At 41.2% G+C, this 18,889-nt stretch overlaps 1 protein-coding gene across 2 annotated transcripts in view; it reads right to left on the reverse strand.

Moving 5' to 3' along the window:
• GALNT17 (polypeptide N-acetylgalactosaminyltransferase 17) overlaps nt 1-18,889 on the reverse strand; it is a 442,768-nt gene that overhangs the window by 279,574 nt on the left and 144,305 nt on the right. For both annotated transcript variants that reach the window (XM_037814335.1, XM_037814336.1), the window contains exon 2: nt 9,707-9,890. In XM_037814335.1, coding sequence (XP_037670263.1) covers nt 9,707-9,890 — 184 coding nt within the window. The remainder of the gene's footprint in view (nt 1-9,706; nt 9,891-18,889) is intronic.

Raw genomic sequence — 18,889 nt, forward strand, 5'->3', positions numbered from 1 at the left:
TCTCAGGCTGGGTCCCTCTGGATTTCTGTGCTACCACAGAGACCAGGAAATGGCTGTGACTACTGATTTGAGTAATCCATATTAGAGGAAGAACATTTGGTTAAACCTCACTTTTCCTCGGAAGATATTTTCTTGAAGATTCTATCATTGCATATGGGCCAGTTTGAATGTATTATGTTCCCCAAAATGCCATGTTCTTTGATGCAATCTTGTGTGGGCAGACATATTAGTGTTGATTAGATAGTAATTCTTTGAGTGTTTCCATGGAGATGCAACCCACCCCCTGTAGGTTATCACTCTGATTAGATAATTTTCATGGAGGTGTGGCCCTGCCCATTCAGCTTGGGCCTTGATTAGTTTACTAGAGCACTATATAAGCTCAGACAGAAGAAGCGAGCTTGCTATAGCCAAGAGGGACACTTTAAAGAATGCACAGAAGCCGAGAGAATAGCTGCAGATGAGAGACAGTTTGAAGATGGCTGTTGAAAGCAGACTCTTGCTCCAGAGAAGCTAAGAGAGAACAAACACCCCAAGAGCAACTAAAAGTCACATTTTTGAGGAACTGCAGCCTAGAGAGGAACGTCCGGGGAGAAAATCATTTTGAAACCAGAACTTGGAGCAGATGCCAGCCACGTGGCTTCCCAGATAACAGAGGCTTTCTGGACACCATTGGCCATCCTCCATTGAAAGTACCTGATTGTTGATGACTTACCTTGGACACTTTATGGCCTTAAGACTGTAACTGTGTAACCAAATAAACCCCCTTTATAAAAGCCAATCCGTTTCTGGTATTTTGCATAACGGCAGCATTAGCAAACCAGAACAGCATATGAGGTGTTTTAAGGATAAACGTATGTTAAGAGAAAGTTTCTTTAAAAAATAATCGCAGCTAGCATGATTGAGCACATATCAGTGCATGCATGAAAAGTGCTGAGACTAATGCCTGGAATGTTTGTCTACACAGTTCACGTGGAATCACTGATTTAATCCCCACAACAGTTCTAGGAAGAAGATACCATTATCATTGCCACTTTACATATGGGGAAACTGAAATACAGAGAGGTTAAGTAACTTGCCCAAAGTTACAAAGCTAGTCAGAGACGAAGCTGTGATTAGAACTCTGGGCTTAAAAGTCCATGCTCTTAATCCTAGGCAAAACTCTCAAAGTCTTTTTAGTGACCTAGACATCCTCTTCAGACCTAGGGAACACACGAACGAGGGATCAACATCATTAAATATCACCCTTATAACTGGATACCCCCAACTTGCATATTCCCCTCTGCATCAGTTTGCCACCCCCACCCCAGGCTGTATGAGGACGCACTCCAGCAAAAAAAAAAAAAAAAGAAAGAAAGAAAGAAATCCCCCTATATATACCCTTAGGTTAAACTATAGGGTATGGCATTTCTTAAACTTAATAACACTACACGATTTTTCCTGAGTTTCACACACATACACAAAAAATACTGTATCCCTTAAGGAGGATTTCAACTATATTCTGCTATGTTCTGGAGGCCAAAACAGCTGCCAGTTAATTGAATTCGAGATACAGCTCATTTGATAGTTATAGTTGGGAGGGTGAAATGAAAGGACCGAGAGAAGAAAAACTAAAGCAGTACACACACACACACACACACACAATTCCCCCAAAGAAATGATCCTTTTTCTCTGTGACTCAGAATTTCTTTTCCTTCTAGCACTATCAGCATGGGGCAGAAGGCTCCATTACACAGACATGAAAGGTAAGGCAGGACCTGAAGAGGCAGCTTTCAGGGGCAGGAGGGTGGAGAACACAGGCCTTGAAGGCACAAATCTGGGTCTGAATCCAGGCCCCTGCACTTAGTAACTGTGTGACCTGAGGCAGCTGCTTAACTCTGTCAGCCTCCCTTTCCTCCTTTATAAAACAGAGAACATAGGGGCTACTTTCGGAGAGTGGTTAAATTCAAATGAGATCAATAAAGCATGCAGCAGAGTGACAATAGCATAGAAGGCAGTCAATAAAAGAGAATAATTATGGTGGTTGGTGATTCAGAGACACTCCTAAACATGCACCTATTTATTATTTCTACCTGCAAGAATTTATTGGATGGCTCCTCTCGTACCCAAGTCTGTGAAAGAGAAAGTTTAATGTAGGATTCTTGACCCTCCTTGAGGTTCTTTCACTCTACTTGAAAACCCCTATGAGACACGTGGACAGCAATTACCTGTCAAAGTTCAGGTGCCCATTGTCAGAATTAAAAAAGGCTCACCAGAGCTACAATAATCAGAGGTGTTCTTTTCACAGGGGGCAGAAAACTTGAGTTGGATAAATTCATACCCCTAAACTATAACACCATAACTCACAGACATGCTGGGCGGCCTCAGCGACTACCACCCCTATCCCCCATCAACACACACACACACACACACAAACAAACACACACTCAACCCAAAATGACTCACAGATCTCCATCATCAGCCCAGATCTCATACCTGACCTGCAGCCCCAAAGATGCACCTGTCCGCTGCTCAAAAGGCTTGTCCACACACACCTCCTGCCGCCCATGTCCGAGGCAGACGTTGTTGGAATACGAGGGGTTAGGATTTGAGGCAGCCAAAGGAAACAGACTTTCTGAGTGAGGCAAAATGAACTCCAGAGAAAGGTGACATCTGAATTTATAAGGAGGAGGCCGAAGGAGAAATTGAAGATAACAGCAGTAGAAACTGCCTATAAATTACCGATGTGGTGGTTCTGAGAGGACGAGGCATGCCAGAAAATTTGTATGAGGATCAGAGCAGTGGCTTTAATAAGCACATACGGATTTTCTGTGCTCCTAGGTGGGCCTCCCCCATATTACACGATAATTGGACAAGCAGATAACTAATATGGCGTGATACGATATAGAAGGGTGTATCTTGGCAAGGGACAGAGTAGGGGCTCATAAAGCTTCGTCCAGCTTCTGCACAGATAAACAGGCTTACCACCTCCCCACCCCCCCAAGTCCTGCCTTCTCACTTGCACACACACAGCCAAATAAAGCTGGAATAAAGCCAGACAGAGTCACCTCATGGTTTACCCCAAGGAAACTGTAGCCATGGGGAGAGGAACTCTGGGGAAGCAGTACTGCTATCTTGTCCATAAAATCCTCTGCAGGATTCTCTCTCCCAATTAATGATTTCACTTCCACTCAGTCTCCCAGGCTAGAAACTTCTGATCGCACCCACTTCATCCGGAGCTGATCGCCCCAGCTTTCTGATTCTCAGAATTTTTTTCTTGTATCTAGCTCTTCTACTCCATCTCTGCTTAGTCCTTGGTTTGTCACAGAGAAACAATTTTAAAAAGCAACATTATAATAATAAAATGAACATTAAAGCCTCACCCTCTTCTTTCCATTGGGCAATGCCTAGCACACAGCTGGGTCTTGATAAATTCTGGGTGAATGACAAGAAACTTATACTTGGCCATCCTGCTACCAGCCTCTATCTCCTCCAACCCATCCTCTCCACTTGTAATTATTTTTTAAAAGGAATTAGAACATGAAAACCACCTTGCTTAAAATCCTTCACTGGTGTCCGCTGACAATGTTCTTTCCGTGAGGCACTTCCCGATGCAGCCTCCTCCTGTGCCCCCACCATTTTAGTCCACAATTCACTCCAGAAAATCTACACTTAGGCCAAAACTTTTCTGCTAATCCTCTAACCCCAAATTCTAAGAAGTTTTCCAGTCTCTGTGCTATTGTGCATCTGCTATTCTTCTCTCAACTGCTCTGCCTTCTCCTTAGAAGAAAACCCCTGCTCACTCTTAAGCTCCGGCTCTAAATCACCTCGGTGCAGCCCCTGGGACTGGTGGAGAAATGCTCATTCACTGATCTTACTTCCTGAGGTTCTCTGGAATTGGTAAATAGTCACCTGCCTCCCCCACTACCTGATTTTCCAGGGGACCAAGACCTGCCTTCTTCTTTCCCATCCCAGCACAGTGTCTGGCCCGTGGGAGACTTCAGTTAAACAACCAGTTGGGGAAGTCACATACACCTGTGAAGGGGTGGGAGCCAGACCTCAATCCTCCCATCTTCTGCCACCCGCACACCCTCTTCTATTGGGTGCCATTCCACAACTTGGGGGAGATGTTAAGTCTAATGAAACGCCTGTTCAGAACTTAAACCTGGAAACTGGGAACAAACAGCCCCAATGCATAATTATCAGACAGGAATTTTTGGTGGCAGGACCCTTTCCCCAAGGGCAAAAATACCACACTCAATTGGTACAGATTGGTTTCTCTTCTCCAGGACAAAGTGGGGCCTGTGGAGCTGCCATCTCCCACCCCAGTCCCAGAGGAAGTTTTCAGCCAGCCTGGGAGACCAGCAGTGACTTCTTCTGGTTTCTTGTACTCTATCTGCTGTGCGACAGAGAGATTATTTGCCCTTTCTGAACTCTTTATTCTGTGCAAGAAATGAAGGAATCATTTGCTGAACCTTTCTGCTGTGTTCTGAGCCTGTGTTCCCATAATATACCACTGGAGCAACTTGCTCCACACAGCCATTTTTAATATTTTTTTTAAAAAGGAAAGGAAAGGGAACAAATAAATATAAATGAAAGGACTAACATCAAGGCTAGAAAACAAGCCCAATTATATATTAAAAAAACATGAAATATAATACACTTAGCACCTCTAAATAAGAGAAAGAGAATGATTATTTAACAAATTGTTTTGGAAAAAAAAGTGTTTATTAAAGAAAGGACAGAAATTTGGAGCAAAAGACATTGCAACCACATTCCAGAACAAACTCTCGATGGAGGAGCAAAACATAAAAGAGTCATAGAAAAGCAACACAAAACAGAATAGAATATTTATAAGTATTCTGAAGAGTGGTGTCTTCCTCAGCTTTAAAGCAGTGGAAAAAAATGAAAATAGAAAGACTGACAGGTGTGGGCTTCATACAGATTTCAAGTATCCATCCAGTGAAAGATAAAAAAAAATCACAGAATTAAAATAACATGGAAAACAACATTTTGGAATCCGTTTGCATGAAATGTGACAAACAAATGGTTAATCTCACTACTACCTAAAAATTCATTCATATTTAAAAGAGAATCCATTTTCTCAAGAGTAATATTATAGTAATGAAACAAGAATTAAAGCAACTTAAGCTTCCATTTAAAATTAGCCAATTTAAAGCCTCCGAATTTATGAGAGCTGTTTTACAGCTTATCAAGGAGCATCCTTGCCCCTTGAGAGATCATCTCTTCTGGGTTTTGATCTGCATGGGAGGAGGAAAACCTCTCTGACCCCAGGCAGCTGCCTCTCTTCACATCCCTCCAGGGCTCAAATACCAGAGTAGCAGCTTCTACAGACAAGGCCCTTCCCACTCTTTGATGGCAAGGATTAATTTGCAATTAACAAAGGTTAATTTGCTAACTTTTGCTGCAGAGCTCAGAATTTACATTGGTGCCTCTGGTCACCATGAATGGGCTATGGACCAGCTCTCCAAGTCACCTCAAAGTCCATCTTTAAATCAGTCACCCATATAACTGCCAGAATAATCTAAAAATGCAAATGTGATGATGTCATTCAACCTAGTTCTCCCAACTTTTCTTCCCCGACACTTCGACCCACCCATCGTGCACTTTGTTTTGTATTTAGATTTACATTATTGCTTAACTGAATTTTTATTTTACCAGAACAGGAATGGTCTCACTCCCTTCTTATAATGTTACATGCTTCTAAATAGCAATAATTACTCTACTGATTCTTGATTTTTAAATTTTAGACATTTCAATTGATTCCCTGTTATCAATGATGAAGATCTGATTTTCTTCTACTACCCACACCTTATGCAAACATTTCACCTCTGGTTTCCAATATCGTTAGGCCATAATTTGTGGTTAAATCAATATTTGGTAGTTACCTTTGTAGGACTCTCTTACACACAGCTGAGCCACAGAGTAATGGAATTGCTACTCCTTTCTTGAAGAGCAGTTGTTTTTCTGTAGTTAATAATTGCTTTGCCTCTTCATAAGTTCACTTTTCTGTGTCTGTCACTAATTCAGCCCCACTTTCCGAAAGAAAGGCAAAAACATCTACTCAATGCAATAAAAAACACTAAGTAATCAAACAACTCATCCCCTCCCCCTCCTGTGCAGCTATCCTTCTTGGAGCCCTCCGTCTTCCTGGTCCAATAAGGAATACTCACCCTGGAATGTCACCCCAGAACATCCCTTCAGCATCTTTCTGGGAACTGTGTTCAGAAGTTTCCGGTTTGAATCCCATTTCCAGGATCCTTTAACATCCTTATTTGTACTTCCCTCCCTTGTTTTACTGGAGCATATCCCTGCGGAGCTTCCGAAAAGCAGATGCAAGGAAGGTAAAATTATTGAGATCCTACATACCTGATAATGTCCTTCCTTCATTCGTTCTCTTGATAAATAAGATGACATACTATTGAATTCTAACTTGGGGATAATTTTTTCTCCAAAATTATTTTGAGACAAATCATTGTCTTCTACTTTCTGATGATGTTGCTGAGAAATCCAGTGTCAACAGTATTTGATCTGTATTTTCCCTCTGGAAACTTTTAGGACTTTCTCTTTACCTAGGATATTCTGAAATTTCATATTTACATGTCTTGATGTATCTTTTTTTTCTTTCTATTTATTATGTAGGCATTGAGTGGGAACTTTTAATCTGAAAGCTCATGCCCCACAGTTCTGGGAAATTTTCTTGTATTGTTTGATGATTTCCTCTCTGTTTTCTCTCTTCTCTCTTTCTGACATTCTTTTTGGTTGAAATTGAACCTGCTGGCTCGTTCTACTTCTTTCTCAATCCTTTCTCTCCTATTTTTCATTTCCTTTTTTTTTTTCCTATTTTCTAGAAGATCTCAATTATATATTCCAGCCCTTTATTGAATCACTTGTTTCTGCCATCCAGTTTTTAATTTGGAAGATTTTTTTTCTCCCATCATTACTTTAACAAAGCACTTTGTTCTTGCTTTGTGGATGCCACATCTTCCACTATCTCTCTAAGTCCTTAATCATAGTTTGAAAGTTTCCTTCAAATGCCTTTTTTTGTTGCTGCTGCTGCTGCTATTGTTGATGGTGAGATCTTTTATAAAAGAGACATCTAGGGATACTGGCTGTCCTTTCTCATTTGATGGTGAGAGGGTTTTGTGTAGATGGGTGGAGCTTTACAATGGTCTCGCCTTACTAATAGTTGATGAGTGGATCTCAGCCATTTTGTTGGCATCCCCACTGTCAGGTCAATGGGCCCTTCCCTCAGGCTGCATGGCCTCGGGGTGCATGCTTCAAGCTCCTGCCCAGGGGGATAGGAGAGCCTGGAGAGGCCAGGAGGCTGAAGGTCTCCTCATTTCACATGCAGCCTGAACAGCTCCCCACCTCACCCCTTCACCCAGTCCTACCACCCTAGGTGTACCTTCCGCACTAAGGCCCAGAGCCTCTCTGTTCCACCCACTGCAGGGAATAAGCTGCCCCTGTTCAGCCAAGGAGGGACGGGCAGTCTGGCTGTGCAGAGTGGGAGAAGGGACCTGGGAAACTAATTGCTCCTACACCGACTTTTATCCAATCCTCCCGTTCAGATCTACCTGCCAGCCATCAGAAGTATCTGGTGCAAATTCCCGACTCTCTCTGGGGTTCTGAGCTGCACTGGGCTTCATTCACCTGCTCCTGCCGCCACTGCCCATCTCACACGGGAAGTTAGGTCTCACCTTCCTCCAGTTTGCTGAGTCACCACTTATGCATCTTCCTTCTGTCCTCCCAATTTTATACTCATCTCTCCCCTGCTGCCATCACCTAACTTCTTTAATTTTCCCTTGTGGGTTTCCTTACCCTCTATTTTTTTCCTTTAATTGTTGTAGACTTTCAGGAGAGAGAAGATACAAATGGTGTGTTCAAATTGCCATGTTACACTACAGAGCAATACCAAACTGTGTGCTCCTCCTTGAGCACACCATACTTTTACATGTACCCCCAACTCTGCACGTGCTATTCCCCTGCCTGGACCCCTCTTCTCTGTCTTCCCACTTCAGCGTCCTAACTCGTAATGGTCCTTTGGCTTTAGCTCAAACATCATCTCAAGCAGGAACTTTCCGCAGATGCTCCCTGCACATTTGTGAATATCTCTAGCTTGACACACACCACACAGATGACATTGTGCTGAATTCATCGGCTTCAAGCCTTTCTCCCTGCCTGGAGAGTTAGAAGGCAAGGATTGTACCTTAACCTTGTTCTTATCCATGTCTTATCCAATGTTCTATCTTTAGTGTGGGGAAAACCATCTGGCACATAATAGGTGCTCATTAATATTTGTTCAACTGACCCATTTCCAATAAGCTCCATATTGGGAGCATGTTTACTCTTATAGGAGTACAAAGAAAATGACTCTAGTTACTTGCCAGAGTCCAAATAAGAAAGGCTAATCAGAGAACACCAGGCAATGAAAACAGCCAGATGTTTTTGAGAGTGAAAGTCCAAGAACACAAAATAGCTTCCAACAGGGGTGATGTATATTTTCCTAGTGATTCAAAATGAATATATGCTTATTAGGCAACAAGAGAGACTTAACAGGTTTTTCAGCGAATGCTGCAATTTTAAATCCATTTAAGATAATTTTCTTTATTGTGAATCTATTTTTCTCAGTAACCAGGATACTTAAATGATTGCTACAAAATCCATTTGAAAAACAAATAATCTACCCCAAGCAAAGACACACTCTAAATGGAAAAAGAGAGATCCTACAAATCTAACAGAAAATGAGGAATCTTTTTGAGCCAAGGCTTCTTTCTAGTCCTGCCTAGAAAATAGTGGTTTGTCCTCCAGCATCTTAAATCTTTGATCAACCTCTATTTCACAAGGAAAAAATAAACCATTCTTAAATCTGAGAGCATAGAACAAGGACCCTTCACAAGCCAACCAAGATATCACCAAACCTTTGAAAAGGGAAGGACCTCAACTGAGAAAATATAAATTGAAACCATAATGTGATGTTCTTTGTCACCTATCAATGTGGCAAAGATAATTTAAATGCTGGTACCTAATATTGGCAAAGGTCTAGCAAAATTCTACTAAGAGTAGAAATCAGACAAACTTCCTGGAGGAAAAGAGAAAATACTACAATATGTATCAAGAGCCTCCAAAAATATTCCTACTCTCTGTTCTAAGAATTATACCTTTAGAAGTATACATTCAGAAAATAAAAGTCAAAGGCATACACGTGAAGATTTGAGTGGCAAGATATTTTTCAAAGTATTACTTATAATAATTAAAAATTGGAAATAACCTAAATTTCCAACAATGGAAATTATCATTATTAATAACATCAGAAAACATCTTGATATCATGATAAATGTAGAAGGGATAAACAATATATCATATGCTCATAATTCATATAAAAAATAGATGACAATACACCGAAACTTCTACAGTCATCGCTAGGTAATGAGTTCATGGATGTTTTTTTTTTTTAATTTAAAAGACTTTTGTATTGAGGACTTTTCTAAATGTTTCCAAATTGCTTTTATAAAAAATTAAAAGTTTTCATTTAGCTATATTTCATAATCAACAGCCATCTATCATATAGTCTATTGCATGGAAGAGATTGAGTGAGACACAAGGCTCCCCTGCTAGTTATGAGAAGCATGAGAGAATGTCACTGGCTTGGGATCTATGACATGGAATGACTGAGCAAGATCCTCTGAATGATTTAATCAGAACTTACTTGGTGGGACGATAATCCGGAATGGAACGATCCAGTGAAATTTTTTCACTGAGGTAGGAATTGTAGCCATACTTCTCATGGGGTCCCTTGGCTTTTTCCTCTTCAGCTGGGGAAAGGGTAGCCGGGAGGCCCCCTTTGCCCCGCCCACCATAACCTTCAATGAGCCCGAGGGATTTGGATAAACCTAGAAAATGAGAGGAAAGAAGAATGATTTGAAACTTGATGTCACTTCATGTCATGTCACTTATGTCACTTCAATCTCAGACACAGCTTCCATGGAAATGTCAGCGTTATCTGTACCAGAAAAAAAATTATGTTCTCCATTTATCAATTCCAGATCTATGCCCTGAAAACATTTACTTTGAGAGTTAGGTCAAGGCAACTGTGAGTTCTGGAGTTTAAGTGTGATTACCAGTGAGGATCCTCTCCCTCTTTTTGGGAACTGGGGCAGGACAGGCTCTATAAAAGCGAGAGACTGCCTAAACTGAGAGAAATGTGGACCAAGGAGGATACACAAAATGGGACAGAACTGGGGCTATGTTTCATACCTGTTTTCCTTTCCCCAAGGGCCACTTACAGCAAGATTATACATGCCAAGAGGAGCCCCGGTTCAAGGCAGAATAAAAACAGCAAGTAACAGGGACAAGCCCAACTAAAGGTGTTTTTGCTTCATTTGAAAAGAGAACTACATACTGATTTATCATGAGTTTATAGTGCACAACAGTCTGACACAGCTCTTTACTTAATGGTTTTATTTAAATTTCACCTAAACGGCAAAAGAAAATACAAAATGTTTGAGCATAAATCACAGAGGACAAGGCTCATAAGGATGATAAACATGCCAAGTAGAGTAGGATGCCTCTGTAACAAGCTTCATTGAGCAATTGCAAGTTCCCAGGATGGTGGCAGCTTTATACCTATTGCTCCATTATGCGATAAACACCTACATGGGCAATTTTTAAATCCTAGAGTTATGGGAGGTTTTACTGCTTGGCTAGAAAACTTTTGTTAAGACTCTCATTCCCTTATGCTATTTCAAATGCTTGAGCTGCTTACTGTACAGACACTCAGTCGTGCATACATGCACACACTCTGTTTGTGGCATGCACACAAACACACACACACACGAGTGTGACACCTTACCTACAAAAGTCTCATTTCTGATAGGAAAAGCGTGGCCCAGAGAGGTAAACAAGCTCCCTCCGTTTTCCTAGTGGGGCAGCCTACAGGCATAGGAGCAACCAAACCTCCCAGCAAGGCATTTCTAGGAGGGTCAAAGGTCAACGCGTATCTAGGAGAGTCAAAGGTCAATGCATCTTTAGGAGAGTCAAAGGTCAACACATCTGCTCTGGTCACAAGCTCGTTCTCCATCAAATAGTGGCAAGACTCGTTCCCTTTCCTCCTTCTCTGAAAACAGAATTACTCTCTGTAATATGAAGATCAAAAAAAGTAAAGGTTGAGCGAGCAGCTCAGAGTCGGTCTCAGGTGAACATCATTTTTCTGCCTGAGAATCATTTCGTGTCCAATACGCCCCTCAGGAGCCCTGGCATCATTTCCTCCCTGCCACTAACCCCACAGAGGCCCCCGTCAACTGACAAAATTAGATTCCACCATCACTTCCTGCCTGATTCCTTGTCTTTAATCTCTCATTTCACATTAACGTGTAATGACTATTCCAAAAGCATCACCTTTACCACACTGAAAGATCCACAAGGAATCTTCCCTGTGTCGGTTTTCCAAACACTTCTGCTTGCTTTTAAAACCCCTGGTGATAGAATATTCCTAGTAGGAATGTAAAATGGTACAGTCACTTTAGAAAATATTTTGCCAATTCTTCAAAATTCTAAACACGGTCAACACACAGCCCAGCAATCCCACTCCTAGGTATAATACCCAAGAGAAGTGAAAACATATGTCCACCCAAAAACTTTGTACACAGATGTTCATAGCAGCCATTATTCATATTAGCTAAATGTCCTTCAAATGATGAATGAATAAACAAAATGTGGTATATCCACAGAACAGAATATTATTTGGTAATATAAAAAATGACAGACCGATACATGTCAGTATGGTCAGTTTACTCAACATCGTAATTACGTGGAAATTTGAATAGGGAATGAGATCGGTTGGTTTGTACAGGTTAGTGTGAAGCCCCAATATATTCCTGAGCAATCTGGACAGAGAATACAAAGTATATCCAATGCCCCCTTGAGTGACTGGGGGAAAATGTAGAAATATTAAATTTCCCCACCTGGGGAATTCCTAATTTCTCGCAAGCACTAGAGACTACCAGTTTAGTAGGCCAAGACTTCAATCTTGGAGCTTGCCCTTATGAAGCTTGTTACTGCAAAGGAGAGGCTAAGCCTACTTATAATTGTGCCTGAGTCACCCCCAGAGAACCTCTTTGATTTCTCCGACATGGCCTCTCTCTCTAAGCCAATTTTGCAGGTTAACTCACTGTCCTCCCTCATATGTGGGACATGACTCCCAGGGGTGTAAATCTCCCTGGCAACATGGAACATGACTCCCGGGGATGAGCCTGGACCTGGCATCATGGGATTGAGAAAGCCTTCTTGACCAAAAGGGGGAAGAGAAATGAAACAAAATAAAGTTTCACTGGCTGAGAGATTCCAAATGGAGTTGAGAGGTCATTCTGAAGGTAACTCTTATGCATTATATAGATATCCCTTTTCAGTTTTTAGTTTATTAGAATAGCTAGAAGGAAATATCTAAAACTGTTGAACTGCAATCCAGTATTTCTGATGCCTGAAGAGTACATAGCTTATATGGTATGAATGTATTATGGTGAAAACCTTATAGCCCACACTCCCTTTACCCAGTGTATGGACAACTTAGTAGAAAAATGGGGAGAAAAAGTAAATAAATAATAGGGAGGGGGGGAAAGAGTATGGGATATTTTGGGTATTCTTTTTACTTTTATTTTTATTCTCATTTTTATTTTTATATTTTTGGAGTAATGAAAATGTTCAAAAATTGATTGCGGTGATGAATGTACAACTATATGATGATACTGTGAACAACTGTTGTACACTTTGGATGACTGTATGGTATGTGAATATATTTCATAAAATTGCATTAAAAAAAGAAAGTTTGGGTTATCTTTTTTAAATAATGAGAGAATAAGGACTATCATCTTTGAATGAGCTTGGAGTAGAGAAGAAAGTTCACTGAGAAATTCTCACCCAAAAGCTGCACCTACACAGTGCTTGGTAATCTAAATTTATACTACCCTCAGAGGTCAAAGTTTTGTCATTTTAAACTGTAAGCTCTTCAAGAAATATTCCAGGCAGTAAAAAATATAAAAATTTGTTTGGAACTGGTGATACTCCTAGAGCAGCTGCAGAACTCAAACTTAAAATTGTTCTGGACAGCACTCCCAACCCAGTCACACAGGATTACAAAAGATAAAGCCCTGCCGAAGAATTTACTTGGAAAAAAATTACAAAAGCCGTGTTCAAACAATCCACCACAAACAAAACCAGCAGACATCATAAACGGAACTTTGCACACCCTAACAATTCAAGATAATAAAATAATAAATAAGATAATAAAATAATAATGGCTTAAAAGGACTCAAAGCCCAAATTAGAATAAGGCATTATGAAGTAAAAACAAGCAGATCTGAATACCATTAAGAAAATAAAAATTTCTATGAAAGAAAAATGTTGTCATTGAATGAAAAACTTAACACATTAAAAAGAATATTAAACAGCTGAATAGAGAATTAATAAATTAGAACAGAAATGAATATGTAACATAAAAATAATTTTAAAATGAAAACATGAAAAAGAGGCTGGGAGAGAATGAAATGGTCCAACATACATATAAAAAGAATTCCAGCAAACAATTAGGTGAATGGGAGAGCAGAAATATTTAAAAGATAATGGCTAGTACTATTTCAGGTGAAAGATAAGAACTCTCAGATTAACAAAGTATAAGTCCCAAGAATAAATAAAAATAAAATTACAAGTAGATACAATGGTAGTCAAATGGCAGAATACCAAAGACAAACATAAAATCCTAAAAAGCAACCACAGAGAAAAGTTTTAAGTACAAAAGAGGGACAAACAGAATAAAGCAGACTTCTCAACCTCAACAATACAAGCTCAATAAAACGGCACTTTATCTTCAAAACTGCTGAGGTGAAATAACCATATACCTAGAATTTTACACAAAGCTAAACTATTATTCAAGGGTGAAGGTGCAATAAAAAATATCTCAGACGAAAACAAGATGAAGCAAAAAACACTAAGATTATTTATCACTCACAGAGAAAGTAAGTGAAGATTATATTGCTGAACAAAGGAAACCAAAGCCAGAAGAAAGAAGTGAGAGCCAAGGAACAATGGAAAAAAGGTCAGTATGTCCAAGTATAACATGCATAACAAATAACCATGATAATTTGAATGAGATAAAAACAAAGTAAAACTAAAGTTCTAGAAAATACCATGAAAGGAAGGAAAGGAAAAGGGAGGAGAAAGGAGAGGGCAGGGAAGGGGAGGGGAAGGGCAAGAGGGGAGGGGGCAACTTCCATCAAGCTTGGACCAAAACAAAGAAGGAGCAGGCACATGTTCTCTTCAGGAAGGACTTGTCCATTCACCCCAGTAGGCACAATACCTGGGCCCATGATACTTGTAGGAGCTCAGAAAAAGGTTTACATTTCTCTTAAAATCAGAACAGCACAGTCATAAAATTTATTTTCTTGAATTTAAATATTACATTCTTTGAAGGAAGGAGTCCATGAAGATAAAAATGCCCAGGGCCCACAAAAATTAGATTGTGGTCCTGGTTCCCTTGAGTTTGGCTTTTTAACCCCAAGTGACAAGGTGCCTAAGGTGTGGAGAGGGAAAGTAAGGAGATCTGAGGCACGACTCATAAATTTCACCTAGAGGCTGGCGAGCACAAGGACTCCAGGCACTCACGATAGTGACAGCCACCGTTTAGAGCATTTGCTGAGTGCTTCACATATATTCTATAATTGTTTCATCTAACCCCCTGACAATCCCATGAGGAAAGTATTGCAGTCTCTACTGTACAAATGAGGAAACTGAGTCTGAGAATGTAGTCTCTTTTCTAAGATTGTGCATCTGGTAAAGGAGGGTAGATGCTGGGTTCTGTGACAAATATAAGAGCAGTTACAGGGCCCCAGGCAGCAGGCCAAGCAAGATAAGGTAGGGGAAGGATCTGAGAAATATTTGGCATCTCAGAGGCAAAGTGTGGGAGACAGACAAATATTGAGGGAGAGTGGTAGTTTGGAGCTGTTAAGTACCCCAGAAAAGGCCCTGTTCTTTTAACCCAACCCTGTGGGTGGAGACCTATTGTGGGTGGGACTTTTTGATTCGGTTGTTTCAATTGAGGTGTGACCCACCCAATTCAAGGAGGGTCTTAATCCTTTACTGGAGTCCTTTATGAAAGGATACAAGACAGACAAAATGGGAGAGCTCAGACAGAGATATGCCCCACAGATGCTAAGAGAGAAACCACAGACACTCAGTGAGGAGGCCACTGAAATAAGAAGCTAAAAGCAATGAAACCCAGGAGAGAAGGACCAGCAGACACCAGCCATGTGCCTTGCTATCTGACGAAGGGGCCCCAGATGTTAGCAGCCTCTCTTCTGAGAAGGTATCCGCTTGTTGATGCCTTAATTTGGACATTTTCACAGCCTTAGAATTGTAACTTGTAACCTAATAAATCCCCATTGTTGAAAGCCGACCCATTTCTGGTATATTGCATTCTGGCAGCTTTAGCAAACTGGAACAGAGAGAAACAGAAGAATTGAGTGAGGCTGAGGTTTCCAGTGTGAGGACTGGAAAGGGCATCCAGAAGAGTCCGAGGAGATGAAGAAGAGTTTTATTTTATACATGTGGCATATGAGGCACCCATGGAGCATTCAGATATAATCAGACATCCAGTGCGGAGCTGAAACCCAGGAGAATGGAAGTTCAGATGGCAGAGGAGGTCCGAGATATGAAACTGTTGGCTCTCAGCACAGAGGGAGCTGTAGCCATGACAGATTGTCCAGGGAGAGTATGTCGATGGGTAAGAAGAAGACAAACAAACGATGCTCAGAAAGTGTCCTCTGATAACACTTACTCTTGTATCTAGAGCCGGAACTACATACTCGAAAATTTCTTCTCTGATCTATACGCATTCCTCTCACATAAGCTATATTTGGAGCTCAAGACCTCAAGGAGATGAGACTTAAGGAAAGGAGACAACATTTCAAGAACAAAGTGGTTAAGCCTCCTCTTTGTCTTCATAAATCTACTTGTCCCCTCTCTACCTATTGATATCATTAATCATGTAAATTTTTTAAAATGTTTTGTATTCATTTTCCATTAGACAGGTAGGGTAGATATTACCATTCTCACTTTAGAGATGAAGAAACAGAGGCTCAGAGGGATTAATTATATGCCCTTCTAAAAGTAATGGAGAAAGAATAAGACATTCCCCAACTCACACACATACACACACACACACACACACACACACACACACACACACACACCCTTTCCACTACTCCTGTTTTAAATCACTGTCCAGAAAATTTTGTAGGTAGGAAGAACCCAGTATTGATTCATAAGAAGAAATACTAGAGAGCAATGAAAATGAATCAACTGCAGCCACATATGCCAAATTGATGAATCTCATAGACTTAATGTAAATTAAAAAGCAAACATAGAATTGCATATAAGCATAATACCATCTATACAAAGTTTCAAAAAACCAAACAATGTATAGTGCAGAGATATAAGGACCTCAAAGGAATCTGTACTGCTCTACTGTAAAGTTAGGGGTAGAGACACCCAGTATCTGTTATATAATTATTCCTTATATCTGACTTACATGTGATATATACAATATATGAAATATTTCATAATTTTTAAAAGAAGACAGACTACGAACAGTGTCCCCCGCAACCCAATATACACCTTTTTGTCACCCTGGATCTTCCCTTTTTCTTTCCCTGCACATGCTGTCTTTTCCACAAACTTGGCCTCTGTGGTTTTCTGTCCAGCATGGAGCCTAAGGATCAGGGAAGGAGACTCCCCTGGAATGGGGCAGAATGGCTTTCAACTTAACTCAGCAGCTTCCGTGGAACACATCTGATTCTTCCTCTTATTTCAACCATGAGGTTTGCTTAGCAAGTCTTTGTTTTCCCCTGTTCTGGTTTGCTAATGCTGCCGTTTTGCAAAACAACAAAAATGGATTGACTTTTATAAAGGGGGTTCATTTGGTTACACAGTTACGGTCTTAAGGCCACAAAGTGTCCAAGGTAAGTCATCAACAATCGGGTACCTTCACTGGAGAAAGGCGACTGGCACCTGGAAAACCTCTGTTAGCTGGGAAGGCACATGGCTGGTGTCTCCTTGCTCCCAGGTTGCATTTCAAAATGGTGTTCCCCAAAACGTCAGTGTCAGCTTCCAACGGCCATCTTCAAAATGTGTCTCTCAACTGCAGCTAGCAGTAAGCTCCTTCTCTCTGAGCTTATATAGGGCACCAGTGAACTTTTCAAGGCCCATGCTGAATGGGCGGGGCCACACTTCCATGGAAATTATCCAATCAGAGTCATCACCTACAGTTGGGTGGGTCACATCTCCATGGAAACAACCTAATCCAAAGGTTCCAATTTAATCAACACTAATATGTCTGCCCACTCAAGAGTGCATCAAAGAACATGGAGTTTTGGGAGACATCATACACCGAAATGGGCACATCCCCCTTCATGATACAGCATTTCTTTTGTCCAGTCTAAATAGCTTCTAATCCCAAGTCATTAAATTCCACCTCAGAGATAAAATATACTTCAGCTGTGTTTGTCCAGCACCCAGCCCCATGGCGGCCTTTCTAGTGCAGCCAAAGCAGTCAGGGAGGGAACCAATTTTAAAAGAACCCAGAAATTAGAATAGGAATGCATGGTAATATTACCAAGGACTCACAGGGAAAGACAGTTCCCAAGGAGATGTTTCTTCTCCACAGTATTATTTATTCCATTATGAAAGGCACCCACTTAGGAGTCTCAGGAAAGATTGTTCCTCTCAGCACTATGTGACAACTATGAATTATACATTTTGTGGTCCATGTGCTCCCATTTTCCCCCCAATTTAATCTGCCAGAAAGGTTTAGCAAAACAGCAAAAATTTTCACTGGCATTTTAATGTGCTTACTTAGCGGGCCTCAGAAACTGTTGGCAAAGACACATAAGCATTCAGGTCCCCAGCAAGGCTCAAGTTGGACTTAGCTTAGTGGGGAAAAGTTGCCACTGGAGCAAGATGGGATGACCCCATGCACCAGGGAACCTTCTTTTCTGAAAGTGCCCCTTGCTTTTGGTATCCTCTGCAGACCAATACGAAGCTGTAGGCATGAAAGTCACAAACTGGTAAAAGAAAGAAGCAGCAAAGAGGGAGAGAGGGAAGAGAATGGGGTGGCTGCTTGGCAGTAGGCCTGGGGGGCCTAATTATCCCTTTCTCCTCCTTCAGTTGCTGCCTCCTGAGTTGTGTGAGCTGAAGACAGCATAGCCAAGTGGTGCTATCAGGCAAGAAATGGAAGACAAAGGGAGGGAAATCAGATCTCCGGAGGTCAGTCATCCCATAGCACCTACACTGAATATTCTTCGTTTTCTCTCCAGGCTACTCTCTGTCCTTTTTCAACTCGCGGTGTGTCCTGGGAGACTGACTTGTCTGGGCTGCATCGAGGGTTTCTTTGTCTTCTGGCTTTAGGTCGGGTTCAACTAATAGGGGGCACCTTGAGGAGACTGATCAATGGGAAGTGAGAGATGTGCTATTCATTCCCCAGGGGCCCGTCCCATTGGACTGTGGTGTGGTGGCAGCACACGTGTTCTCCTGAAGGCTACAGTGGGGACCCAGAAGCCTCCCCTAGGGTTTCATTTACCTCTGCCATCAGTTAACTGATCCGTCCTCTGGCCACTTCGGGCCCTGGGAAGGCAGCCGCTTCTCCCCCGTTGCTAACCCCTGGGAATTTCACCATCCTTTATCATTCCTTGACGGGTGTCCCTTACCTCAGCGCAAAACTTTGTAAAAAGTGATTTTGTTAAACTCTCTTTGGTCACCCCCTTGAGAGTGCCATCTCTTTCCTGCTCGGTTCCCGTCATTGTTAGAAATTTATCCTAAGTTAAATGTCTAGATTCTCTCCTGAAAG

Source organism: Choloepus didactylus, chromosome 21, assembly GCF_015220235.1.
Source record: "Choloepus didactylus isolate mChoDid1 chromosome 21, mChoDid1.pri, whole genome shotgun sequence".
Lineage (NCBI taxonomy): Eukaryota > Metazoa > Chordata > Mammalia > Pilosa > Megalonychidae > Choloepus > Choloepus didactylus.